This window comes from Zingiber officinale, chromosome 9A (genome assembly GCF_018446385.1).
Source record: "Zingiber officinale cultivar Zhangliang chromosome 9A, Zo_v1.1, whole genome shotgun sequence".
Lineage (NCBI taxonomy): Eukaryota > Viridiplantae > Streptophyta > Magnoliopsida > Zingiberales > Zingiberaceae > Zingiber > Zingiber officinale.
The window spans coordinates 133,798,409-133,812,384 of NC_056002.1; the positions used below are offsets into that span (position 1 = coordinate 133,798,409).

General features: G+C 35.9%; 1 protein-coding gene across 5 annotated transcripts; it reads right to left on the reverse strand.

Moving 5' to 3' along the window:
• Positions 1-750: 750 nt before the first annotated feature.
• Positions 751-11,187, reverse strand: LOC122020877 (actin-related protein 6-like). Of its 5 annotated transcripts, none has more exons than XM_042578910.1 (8): positions 10,382-11,187; positions 4,619-4,838; positions 4,484-4,547; positions 2,573-2,657; positions 2,408-2,458; positions 1,329-1,391; positions 1,190-1,252; positions 751-1,031 (listed from the first exon to the last, which is right to left on the reverse strand). In XM_042578910.1, the coding sequence occupies exons 1-8, from the start codon at positions 11,074-11,076 to the stop codon at positions 920-922; spliced, it is 1,353 nt and encodes a 450-aa protein (XP_042434844.1). In that variant the 5' UTR covers positions 11,077-11,187; the 3' UTR covers positions 751-919. The 5 variants fall into 5 exon arrangements, with proteins under 5 accessions (XP_042434844.1, XP_042434847.1, XP_042434846.1 ...); XM_042578913.1 differs by having other exon boundaries at positions 1,123-1,252; positions 10,382-11,186; XM_042578912.1 differs by having other exon boundaries at positions 1,108-1,252; positions 10,382-11,186.
• Positions 11,188-13,976: the final 2,789 nt, after the last annotated feature.

Sequence of the window (13,976 nt, forward strand, 5' to 3'; positions counted from 1 at the left end):
ACAATAAGAATGATGACAACCCTTCGTTTGGAGAGAAAATTATTAAAATTATAATCAAAATTTCACATTAGAAATACATAAAAAAAATCATAAATTTAAAAGATGAAAAATATCTTCATTGATATAAAACTTTTTAAATATAGCCTAAAAATAAATCCATGAACACCTTAAACTCAAAGTGGATGGTATCATAATATTATTATAAAGATATATAATTTTTTTTTTGCCCTAATAATACTCACAAGTTTAATGACATTTCAACGACTTATATCTACACTTACCTTCCCAAAGTTTTGCGACATACGAGCCTCCCCAGCCATGAACTTAGAAAAACAAAGTTTTCAAATGGGTTACCAAGATTTCCTTCGATGACAAGAACGATATGCTTTAGTCGGTAACCTTAAGCAAGTAAAGAGCCTTCACAATCTTTGCTAACTTTTAGGAAGAACGAGAAACACTATTGATGAAAGATTCCAACACACCCACAAAAACATATGAAACTCATTGACAGATTGATTGGAGGTAAACCACAGATTATAGATACTTGACAATAAAAAAAAAGGCTAAGGTCATAACAAGAAAAGAGTAAAGATACGAATTACAACGGCGATTTGAGGAACATAGACCACATTATGGCAAGAAAATAATTCGTAAAACATTCGACTTTTTCTCTATGTAATGACTCTTTAGAATTTATCTAATTCTACACTGATATCACTAGCTATTTACATGGGGAAAAGACAACACAAATACAACAGGCGAACATAAAGTGTCAATTAAAAAATTCCTGCATACTTAACATCATATAGTCACTTGACTGAGTACAAAATTTTAATTCAACAGTTGATGGTTGAGTTTAAAACAATCGAATTTACCAGCAACTAGCAACTCGACACTGGCCGCCCTTTGGGCATAGTCCTTAAAATGAGATGCCAATGCTACCACCTTGATAAATGATGATGAAACGTTTGTCAGCCCAACTTCTTAAAGAGAGATTAACAATCTCACCAAAAAGAGCAGCTAATAAACGACTGCAAAGTGGAAAAATATCCTTCAGCACACTATTTCATCAAACAAATAGTGAATGCAGTGAAACCATAATATAACCTAAAACTAAAATACTCAGTGGAAAAAACGGCGTCGACAACGAGTTGAACCAAGCTCTTCATAATCAGACTTGCTCACGCACATTGACTCAAAATCAGGGCTCGATGCTAACAGTGAACCACCTCTCCATATGCCTAGAATAGGACTGGATAAGGACCACAAATCATAAAGTTAGCATAGCACACAGTTTCACAGGGAACTCAACAAGGTAAAGGGCATACTCTTCTTGTGAAGTAATCTTCACTTGATAATCATCAGGAACAAGAGGTCGAAGCTCCATTTTTCTGAAAGAAGGAACGAGTAGTCAGTAATTATGTGTCAAATTTGATTTACAAGTCAGCAATGAGTTTGCTAATAATTACCATCTATGCCAAGATGGTACAGTATAACCAGTATCCTGTGTAGTCAAAATTGATAGAAGAAAAAGACGCAATAATAGAAAAATTATGCAGCACTCAAACAAGTTATGTGAGAGTTCATGCATTTTCATGGCCAATTCTAGGTGGTAACTACTGAGAGTTGAAACAATCACTGGCAAATAAACATGGAAAATTTCATTTGGTGTTTGCTAACATAGTCCTACTTATTTGTTGAATGATTTGTCATATTGTTTCCCATGGTTGAGATGTTCTAAATATCTCCTAAACTGATTATTCTTTTGTCATCCTAAACCCATGTTAAAACAAAATGAATGGTTTGAATGACCTCATTTTAAATGCAAATTGCTTTGTGAACCAAAAGTGGTAAAGCTGTATCTCAATGGACAATCTTGCAGGATTATATGCTTCAGCCAAGTGATATGGCAAGAGGAGAAATATGAAAGTAGAAAATTTTGTATTATTCGCTAGATGGATAGAACAATGAGATGAACTTCTATACAAGCTTTACAATCTAGTTGCAATGATAAATATAATAGACTATGAATCGAAAATAAAAGAAGAATAAAATACACACAGACTAAGTAGAAAATTTTATTGTAACTCAGGTCTGATCCTATTCATTTGGTTAGACAACTTGTTTAAAGTGGTTTGTTTCCATTTGTATCATTTTTCCCAGCAAAACTTGTTTCCTAACAAGTTGCAGTGAAATTGTCTTCAAGGTTGATTGACCAAAATAGTAAGTTGTGGCCTCTTTTATAAACTTTACAACACTGATTCATCTGGACTGAAACAAAACAAAAATAAAAATGAATTATAGAGCAAATAGAAATACAGTTAACTGTGAAAAGTTTATTTCTACTACTAATTTTAAGGTCTTATTGTTTGCATCAGTTCAGCAAATACATAAGAGGAATTCTTACAATCTCTCTGCAAAACGAGGAAATAGTGTGCTTCCACCAGTCAGTAGAATGCTGCAACAGGACTCACAAAAAGGCAAAAAACAACATACACCCTGTAAGATTTCGAGCTATCTTAGATAAACTAAGAAATAACCTTCACCTTGTGCACAAGAAAATTAAGACTACCTTTCATAGAGTACAGGATGAAGAAGAGGATGACAAGAATTAACTGCTCGGACAATGCATTCAGCTAATCCTGCTTGGTTCATACCTTACAAGATTGAGAAAAAGAAAAAAAAGTAAATTTCTGCATAATTTATTTTTACAAACTTCATCTGGAATCTTGTAGTTTCTGTACAAATGTCCAGATAATGAACTTAGCTATTCAATATGAAGGATATTGTAGAACAATGTAACTATTAACTATTCAAATTCAATGGAAGTATCGACTAAATAGAGCCCCAAAGCTCTTCCATGCAGGTCTCTGAGGTAATTTATCATGTGGTGCTTATTAGAGGGAAGCAACATGAAGCATAATATTAACTACCTGCAACCACAAACATGACCTAGTTGCAACAAAACAACTTAAATGGAGCTGAGTCATCATTTAAAAAAATTTAGAAGGCTCATATGCTTCCCTAGAACAATTTATGAAATTAGTTTGAAATTTTTGCATGGAGAAAAATAACTCTTATAAGGCAATGCTTGAACAAGCTCACAAGAGTTAGTCTTACAATAAATCATCTGACCTTCCTTTGTGAAAGTAACATAGGACCAGTGTAACAGAGTATATATTATAGCCACCATTAAGGTAGTTCTCACATATGCCTGATACATGAAGATCTCAACTGAAGCTCTAGATTACTTAATCATCTAACATGTTCCTTCATTGGTATTTTTTTTTTATGGAAAAAATAAGAATTTGATATCATATAAAATAGTGATTTTCTCAATTCACTTGGACTTCAGTTATAATTATATCTTTTTTTAGAGGACGATTTTCATTAGAAATGTTCTTGTTTGATATAGTTATACAGATCTATGTAGTTGACCTTTATTGAGAAGGTAAGGCTCCCAGTATTCAGTTCATGAAAAAGAAAAGAGTTGCAGTCAAAAGAGAACCAAAAGAGTGAAAAATCAACCAAAGTCACCTGCAAAGAAGTAGGCAAGCCACAAAGAGAATGCCAAGCATATAAAAAATAATTGAGCCAGAAATATTTTTCACAATCTGACACTTCCTTTCATTCTAGCAGTACAAGAGATGGAAAGATTTCTCCAATCTCATCCTTTGCTCCTGTTTCTGGCCAAGGAAACAGAGGGAAAGGACACTAAGAAAATCTTTCCCAAAGCACAATTCCTTGTGTTTTTCCACCCAAGGAAACACAGCTTCAGGAAGAGGAGTAAAATAAACCCAAGCAATTTTGCTGGTATATAATTTGCATAAACAGACGAATAAAAACCTTAATTATTCCTCCAGCTAGCCAATTTTTATACGGTTTTTTATCTTCCTATAGAGGATTAGTTGTTCTAATTGTGAAACACTAATATAAACTAAGCTATTGATGTGGTACTTTATATCTTTTAACTTAAACACTAATTTGTCCTGTTTTGGTTGACAAGCAGAATGTTCTGGTGCAGACTGAACCAGTTGAACCTTGATTTGAATATACAAGAATATATTTGTTCTCTCTCTTTGTAATTGCAAAGACTGTACTACTGTATAACTTTGACACTTGCAAATCTGGAAACCTTATAAGATAAATGAAGCAGAGTCAGATATAAGAACCACATACCAAAGCGAAAGCTAAAATATAAATTAAAAGAGTTCATATCACCTCTTCAGAGATATTGAAGCATAAAAGATAGCTATCTTGCAAAAATGCAATTAGACATCTGCATTATTACCCACTATTCTATTTCTCATGTTATTCCCAAGTATCCAGTAGAAAGGGCAAGACATACTACTAGCATATGAAAACACTTCTGACTTATCTAAATTGGAAAAAGGAACACAAGTAATTTTCATCTGTTCCTTCTTCTGAATGCATCTTATGTCAAATAAATTAAGGTGTTATTTGTAGCACAAGCTTTACCCACCTAAATCAGCAGGATGGAATAGCATCTCAGGCACAAGGAAGCGTTCATTTGTCAGGGTAAATTCCTTCACAGGAGAAAAACTATTAATATAGAAAATCTGGTTAAGTTCTAGATATAGGAATTATGATAAATTACATTTTGCAACAAATCAACTTTCATCCTCTGTTCTGGTTTTTCCAAATTGGAGGGTGAGAGTGTCAGCTCTTCCTTTTGTCCTGAAACTGTGGGCAATGTCTCATACGGCAGAGAAAGGTACCTCTGTGCTTCATCAAAGTCTTTGACATAGCCTTTAGTATGTTCAATACCATCAGGGAGAACATATGTGCACTTGAATGGGTTCTGTTTTCCACTTCTCCTGAAGAATCAATATAAACAAAATTCAGAAGAACAGTGCATGGAAGGACAACACCAACAACCAACCACACATTGTAAAAGAATTATTTATACAAGAGATTCCAATTAAGTCAAGGTTGACAAAATACTTGGTAGATAGAAAAGTGCAAAAGGTTTTAGTAGAGAAAAAAGTTCAAGAGCTCTTGGCAGACAGAGAAGTCTAAGAAGTATTGGCACAAATCCAAAGAGGTCCTGTTGATTGGCAGGTGATGCAGAAGTTTAAGAGGTTTAGGACACTTAAAAGGTCAAGTTGAAAAGAGCATGGCAGGTATTGTGGATGAAGACCTAAAGGCTCAAAGTCTCTAGGCAAATGGATAAAGACCTAAAGGTGAGGCTTCTTGGCAAATTGATGAAAGTCTGGAGGCGAGACTTAAAAGCAGATGGATGAAGACCTAGAGACGAAGCTTCTAGGCAAGTGAACGAAGACCTTAAGGATACTTTAGGAAAGGGATGAAGAGTTGGAGGCAAGTGCTTTAGACAAGAAGACAAGTGAGTTTTGAGAGATTACAAGGGCCTATAATCTTGGATTTGCTTCTAGATAGAGATCTACCTGGTTGTGTATTCGATCAAGGAACAATTATTCTGGGTTGTAGCTGACGAAAAAGCTAGACCTTGAGTACACTGGTGATCCTCTAGCAGATCTAGTCATTTGAAGGCATGTTTCAGTTGACTGAACAATTGAGTTGACTGGATAGTTGAATGCAAGCGTTCTGCTCACAAACAAAAGGGTTCTACTTCAACTTGAATCAATTGAAAGTTCAGTTAACTAAAGTGACTTGAGTTGAGTAGGTAAATTGACTAATGAAAATAGGAAAATAGTTTGCTTGTCGTTTGAATTGAGTCAATTGAAGATGTTTTGAGTTGACTTGTGAAAGTACCTATCAAATGGATAAGTTTGAGTTGACTACAATGGAATTGAAGATCAACTGAACAGATATCCAATTAGAGATTAGTTGTTGGCAGATAAAGCTTTAGTGATCAACATAGTAGTCAAGTGGAGCACATTTAAACCGACTAAATTAGAGAGAATGGTTGTATAAAACTTATCCAAGTTTGATTTGAAGGTAAAAATAAAGGGGCTAAGGGGACCTCAAGAACAACACTACTACACCTTAGAATAATTATTCTCTTATATTTCTAACAACCCCCAAGTGCTCTTGTTGAACCCCAATTTCTTTTATCTTGTAAAAGAAAAAAAAAATTGTACCAGATTTTTTCGCCTCTGAATTTTCAAGAGTGAGTCGCCTATCATTAGGTTGTCGAGTCGGACAAGGGCGTCCAAACCACGTTAAATACTTTGTTTACATTGTCATTATTTTATTTATGTTGTACTAACTTTGTTTAAACCTGGTCTTACTAGAGTAGTCAATTTTTATAATTTTAAATTTTTAGCTTTCCACCTCCCTAATCATGTCACTAATTCTATCACTAGCTTTTAACTTAAATTAGCAATAGTGAAGACATTTGTAAATTGCAATTGTCTTTAATAAAGGAGTGCTGAGTGCATATTCTCCTATAGCACAAGTCTAGAGTTATAGAAGAAATTTGAATGTTTTAACTTTAAATTAAAAAATGTTAACTACTTCATGGAACATGTTCTCTTTTGAATAAAAGGGTTATAATGGGAATGGTTGGAAATCTCATCCCGTGTCAGGCGACACAATTAAACGTTCTGATGTAGTGTTGAAACTCAATACTACCTAGCACAAGTAATCTATATTGTGTTGTTATGTCATATTGATGAGTACCGTGTCATGTCGACATTCGACAACTTTTGGCATACAACAATATGCATCAAGATGAACATTGGTTTTTTTAGCTTGTGTTCATAACAACACTATTAAAAATGTACCATTGTAAATGGAATACAAAATCCAAACTTAGGGATATGGTTGTTTTATCATTTTTTTTCTTCATCTCCTTCCCCTCCAATTGGCCACCGACACTATACATCTGAACATCGGCATGGTATCTGATACGAGTTGTATCGAGCGGGTTCCGGAGATGACGTAAAGATTCTGGTCAAGGTGATGTGGGGGTTAAGGTCGAAATAGGAAAGCAATCTCCATCTAATTCTGTGGATCACCTAGCTTTTGGGTCTCACTAAGGTGATTCTAGTGTAAAACACTCGAATGGGGTCGACTGGTTATAAACTTGGTCGGATATAAGAACCCTAGTACATTATTTTTAAAAATAAAAAATAAAACGACTGGCCGGGTAAATATTAAGTTCTCTGTGAACACCCAGCCGGGCAAAGGCCGGACAGGCCCAGAGATACTTAATCTTATATGTCTCTTTCAATGTAAGGATGGCAGGATAGAGGCTGAGCGAATAAAAGGTTTTCTCTGTACGCCCGGCCGAGCAAAGACCAGGCAGGCTTAAGGATTCTTGGCCTTCTAAAGCATTTAATAGGCACGAGACCTGATAAAGGTCGAGCGAATATAAGACTTTCTGTGTGCGTCGGGCCGAGCAAAAACCGAGCAGGCTTAAGGACACTTAGCCTTCTACAGCACTTAATAGGCGCGCGACCGGATAAAGGCCGAGCGAATATAAGACTTTCTGTGTGTGCCCGGCTGAGCAAAGACCGGGCGGGCTTAAGGACACTTAGCCTTCTAAAGCACTTAATAGGTGCACGACCGGATAAAGGCCGAGTGAATATAAGACTTTCTCTGTACGCATGGCCTAGCAAAGACCGGGCGGACTTAAGGATACTTAGCCTTCTAAAGCACTTAATAGGCGCGTGGCCAAATAAAGGTCAAACAAATATAAGGCACTCTGTGAACACTCGATCAGGCAAGGCTCGACCAGGGTTTAAAATATCTGATGATATATTACTCCTAAAAGGAAGTTCTAACATACATAATTTATCCTATGGTTTCTCAAAAGGATCTTTGGTACCCTGTACACTATATAAGTTTCTGAACAGATATTTGCAATATTTAATATATGACAGAACAAAGTGATATAATATGGCCGGCCTTATATACCGACCGAGATATGCTCAGCAGACAACAATCGACAACACCATAACGACTTTTGAGAACTTGTCAGGGAATATTTCTTTGAGGCTTTCTTCAAAGATTATTATGTTTCTCATATTAATTGTAGCAGCATATTCTCTTGACTACCTCAGTAATGGTGCAGAGTATAAACGATAAAAGAGGTACATCTCTGGGTAGGAAAAAGATTCCTTGGTTTATCATGAAACACACAGGTTGTACTTTCTTCCATCACCTAACAAACTCTAACAAACCGGGGACCACCTCATGATCGCGTAGGTTATGTGAGGCGGTGTAAAAAGGGGATCCTCCCCGCTGGCAAGGTACACGAACTCAAACATTCGCATCTGAACTCTACTTCCTCGCTAACACTTCCACTATTGTTCTTCATCCACTTCCGGGAGATTGTACTAACTTGAGCGTCGGAGGGTCTAGTTAGGGATCCCTACCCTGGTGCTAGGTCACTAACGCTTTGTTAGATCATCTGATTGTGCGCAGGATCGTTGAGGAGTTTCTTCATATCTCAAGAAGTCTACTACCCTTCAACTAGCCAGAGCCAACACGCCATCTCGCAGCCTTCAGATAGGATTAGTATCAAAACAATATTGTTTGAATCAAATACTGAAACTTCAATATGGTTCGAGATGTTGAACCTTATTAATGGGTATATTAAAGATGATGGGTATCCTTCAACAATAATCAAGATAGGTCACACATTTTATAATTTTCAAAATGAACACCAATGTGATTTTTACGCTTGATAATATATAATAATTTATATAATATCATGTAAAATATCAAAATTTCATTATACATCAATTTAGGCATAAAATAGTAAGAACTAGTATTAATAATTTAATACTATGCAATAATTTTTTGTTATAGCTCTACATTTAATACTTTACAACTCAATAATTACAAAATAATTAATAATTTTAAAAAAATGTTTATTTCGATTTGTTTTATTTTTATCACAATTATTGTGTTCCTCATTCCTCCCCACTAATCAATAAGATTGTCAGAATGGTCTTTCATTTGACTAATCTAATTCTAATACTAATTTTATGAACTATGCAACACACAATCAGTGATAATATAGAGGGTACAATCATTTGGTACCAATATAAAACTTTGAAATGATATTAATAAAGATACCATTAATAGGATAAAAAGTGGACAATTAGCATCGGTAAAAACTTTTGCATCACATGAAATTGTCGTATAACCCCCTCAGTTAACTATGTTACGATATATCTTACTTTATGATTTAAAATCAAGATATTAAAACTTAAAAGGCAATTCTAAGCAGTAGGTAGTCAACCCACTACTTAGCGCCTAATCAGAAGGCATGTCCTAGGTGGGGGTCTAGGCAGTTTAGTTAAAATATTATGAAAATAAGAACATAGATTCAAGTTTACAATCATAAAGACGATAAAAGAATTTTAAATAGATATAAAGCAATAGGTTACAAAAAAAAAAAATACATGTTGCTTATAAAGGATAAGATGAAAAAGATGAAGAAAAGTATAGAGGTGTAGGACTACTAGAAAGAAATAAATTCTGGAGATAGATGTGTAGGATTACTAGGAGACAATAGAAAACATTAGATGCAATTTTGTTTGAAAATAAAACAAGTCAAAATAGGATGAATCATGTAAAAAAGAGCTGCTTAACCGATCAAACCAGGTCAAAATAACTTAACCTTTAATTTTAATGGTGTGATGAGATCTACTTAGTTGATCCAAATAATTGGGACAAATGACTTGTTTTTACTCTAGCACCACATTATCCAAATTTTTTAACATGTCGTAACTTCTTTTTGATGCACAAGCATGTTTCAGAAGTCATAAAATTTTAGGTGCAGGAACAGAATGCTCAAAAAAGTTCATACATGCACTTCAGTAGATCAGAGTATCTACACATTGTAGGAAACAAATCCATATTTGAAATTCACTACTCAGACAGCATCACCTATATAAAACCTATAGAACTAGTCTCATTCACCATTCAAATCTTTAGCTATATAGAAAAAGCAGGTCCAAACTGAGTAGTGGAAAACAAAAATAAAAGAAAGGCAACCCTAACCAAGAAGGGTACATATCAGAGTATCTTGTTTTGCAGGAATGCTTGTTGTTCATGTGCTAACTCATTGGTATCACGGGAAGAAAACAAGTTGAATACCCTCTGGAATAACTACCTCCCAAAAATAAAAGAACAATTCAAAACTCTGAAAAACATTTTAAGATCATAGATGTGAGTTGAGGGCATAAGATTCATGTAGCTCACCCCAAGTAGGTGGGATTAAGGGGTTGCCCAAATGTTGTTGTCAGGATATAACGTTTCTATATTTTCCCATAGTTTAGATGGAAAGATAAATGTTCCATCAAAATTGATAAACCATTATGTTTTCAGCAAGAACATAATGGTTCAACACTACTGGCAAGGATATCCACGAAAAATAGGCGTTTTGATTGAATGACAAAGGGCAGCTCAATTGATAACTAACCTTGCAAGGCGGAGATCCCGTGACACATCGAGAGAGACGAAGCAGAGCTTCTCTTTGGCGTGGTCAATGATGAGGGTCTCATCCATGACGTTGACGGAGCGGTACGAGACTAACTCCTTGAGGTAGTTGGTCAGGACCTTGCCACCGAGGTCGAGGCGCTTGACCGCGTAGTTGAGCGTGAAGTTTTGGAGCACGGGGGCGGCGTGGGTGAAGGAGAAGCCGCAGTCGACCACGAGGCTGCATTGAGTCTGATGACAGTGGGAGTGGCCGCGACTCGCCTCGAAGAGGTGGACGAGGGAGGGGGAATCGGCGACGCAGAGTGAGCGGAAGCCGAAATCCTCGAACACGATCTCATCGGTGACGCGCTGGACAGAAGGAGGGTTGAAGAGAGGCTCCACCAGGAGGAGCGAGGAATGGTTAGGGTCGACGCGAAGGAGGGTTCGGATCACTCTGTCCCACACCTCCCTCTGGAGCTCCGGATTGACGAGGTAGCCGCGATCGAAGGGCCGCCGGAGGGACACGGAAGTGACGTCGGTGTCGGCGGCGCGGAGTTCGTCCGCCACCAGCCATTTCTTGGAGGCAGGAGACTTACCGACGCAGTTGGGGACGATGGCCACGGGATCCCTATCTCCGCCAAACCCCGCCTTGCACAGCCCCGCCCCATTGTCGATGACCACCACGCTCCCTTTGGACATCTGATGCGATCTCGTCCGCAACTTCCTAGCCGCCTTCTTCTATCTCTTCTCAGATCCGCCACCTCTCGCCGCCTACCCTCGCCGTCCCACGGAAGCACGAAAATAGGAGAAGAGGGAGGCATAAATTGCCTCTGATTTTATTATTTAAAATTTTTTTATTAGTAGAAAAACATCTGTATAAATCTATTCAGTATTTGTCTATTGTGTGTGTAATAATCGAGTACAACAAACCTTCGGTAAAGTAGAGAAAAATTTTTAGGATATGTTTGATTTAGGAGAATGGGATTGTGAATCATTGATTCTCATTGTTAATGTTTGGATTATAGGAATAAGAATATAAATAAGGGAATAAATCCTTGAAATTGGATAATAACTCATTCCCATGTACCTCCCCTTCAATGAGCTATTACCCTATTTTCATTAATCAAAATATTCCCTTATTCTAAAAATACCTTTGACCTAAAACTAAAATTTTCTCCCTTAATATCAAATATCAAAATATATTTATTTATTTATTCTTTCATATCATTTCTTTTTCCTTGTTATCTCTCATCATATTTTCTCTCTCATCATCTTATCACACACTTTCCCTCTCCTTAATCTCTCTTATCACATTCTCTTTCCTTTTTTTTCTCATTACACTTTCTCTCTCATCATACTTTCTCTCTCCTCAATCTCTTCTATCGCACTCTCTTCCTTTTTTTTTCTCATCATATTTTCTCTCTCATCATACTTTCTCTCTCCTCAATCTCTCCCATCACACTCTCTTTTCTCTTTTTTTCTCATCACATTTTTACCCTCATGATATTTTCTCTCTCCTCAATCTCTCTTGTCACTCCCTCCTTTTTTTCCTCAACACACTTTCTCTCTCATCATACTTTCTCTCTCCTCAATCTCTCCCATCACACTCGCTGTTTTCTTTTTTTCTCATCACACTTTCTCTCTCCTCAATTTCTCTCATCACTCTCTCTCCTCATTTTTTCTCATTACATTTTCTCTCTCTTCATCCTCTCCCATCATACTTTCTCTCGCATCATATTTTCTCTCTCATCGCTCTCTCCCATCACACTTTCTTTTCTCATTTTCTCTTATCACACTTTCTCTCTCTTCATTTTTTTCTCATCACACTTTCTCTCTCATCATTCTCTTTCATCATATTTTCCTCTCACATTCATCTTTCTCTCACATATAATTTTTTCTCTTATTTTCCTTTAAGGATAAAAAATGAAATTTTGATTTATTCCGATAGAAAATATGCAACTAACCAAACATTGCATTTAAGAGTGATATCATGTTCATACTCATTCCTATTCTCATTCCACAATATAATAATTCTCATTCCGATTCCTTTTCCTAGGAAAGAACCAAACACCCCCTTAATTTTGCATGCAGTTCTCAATCACAAAAAATTTTGTTTCCACTCCTTGCATATAAATTATTACTTGTTTCAACTCCCTCATGCAAATATTGTTACCTAAATTGCCCCTCATGCAGGGAGTTAAATTCAGCATTTTACACTAGAATCCAGTACTTTATAATAGAATCGAGTATATTTTCTATCAAAATTATCCATCATATTTTTTCGGTACAAATAGTCTAAAAATGATTATAATTCCTATTAAATTCAGCACATTAAACTAGAATTGAGTATATTTTCTATTAAATTGAGCACGATTTTTTTCTTGTTTAATATAATTCCTCATAAATTCACCATTTACCATTTAAAAAAAAATCTAGTATATTTTTCATCAAATTGAGTATCATTTAAAGAAAATCTAGTATATTTTCTATCCAATTGAGGTGAAAAAAGAATCATAATCAATTTGATAGAAAATATACTAGATTCTAATTTAATGTACTGAATTTAAAAGGAAATATATTTATTTTTAGACTTTTTATACCGAAAAGTATCATGAGCAATTAGGTAAATATATTTGACTATGGAGTGGAAATAAAGATTTTTATGGATGGGGACTGCATGCAAAGATGAATTTATGATTAGGGGCTGTATGCAAATTTACCCACAAACCTTTACCCACTGAGTTGATATTTTTAATGACCCATGTAATAAGATGAGTTAAGGTATGACTTTAACAAAAACTCCTTGCACCCTAAAACGACTATCGATTATAAGTTAATTTTATAATTTATTTTTTATATATAATTTGAGGGACGGTGAGTGATATTTAGGATGAGCATAATCACAATTAATACATGATTTTATCTTTATCCACATTGCAATAAGACATGTAATAGAATAAAAGTGATCTGGGGTAAAATCCTGGCTAGTAGTCAGGTTCCTGTCCTTTCCTATGTACTAGTCATTATCCGGGCTAGTAACTTTCATGATTTACCTTCTCCGTATTAGTCTATGGACGAATTGATGGAGACACTGGAGCGAACAAATCACCTTTTGTCACAATGTAATAAAACAAAAGTAGCTGCTTCAATAGATCTTGAAATCAAATCCGGATGTAAAATATTTTGTTAGGTGTTTGAGATGGACATCGTCATCTTTTGCTCAAATGTAATATAATTTATTTTTACATGGTCGGAGAGCAGCTAAGCTAGATCATGGTCAACCAGCCACTATAAGCTCGCAGCCAAGCTACAATTTCGCAATAGACAGCCATCATGAGCTCGCTGTTGGGTTCATGGAACGTGATGAAGGATGTGCTCGCCTCAAGCGACAGTGGAGATGAGATTTTATAGGACAAAAATATAAAAGGGTATTGTTCTTGTTCGAGAATGAAGGATGGGGTAACTCCTTGCCGAGTGGTTTTCCTTGGATGAATCAGCTACTATCCTTCAACCGAGTCCGTTTTTGATGAGTTAAGCTTTAGCAAATCAGGTGACAATGAGTAGCTATTGGCAAGTCATCTGCCAGCAAATCAACTAGG

Bases quoted from the DNA above. Each gene is read 5' to 3' on its own strand.
- LOC122020877 (XM_042578910.1), bottom strand. From the start codon at position 11,076: ATGTCCAAAGGGAGCGTGGTGGTCATCGACAATGGGGCGGGGCTGTGC. The intron at 4,839-10,381 runs GTTAGTTATCAA...TTGATTCTTCAG, and splicing joins CGGGATCTCCGCCTTGCAAG to GAGAAGTGGAAAACAGAACC. The intron at 2,658-4,483 runs GTGGGTAAAGCT...CAATCTTGTAAG, and splicing joins ATTCCATCCTGCTGATTTAG to GTATGAACCAAGCAGGATTA.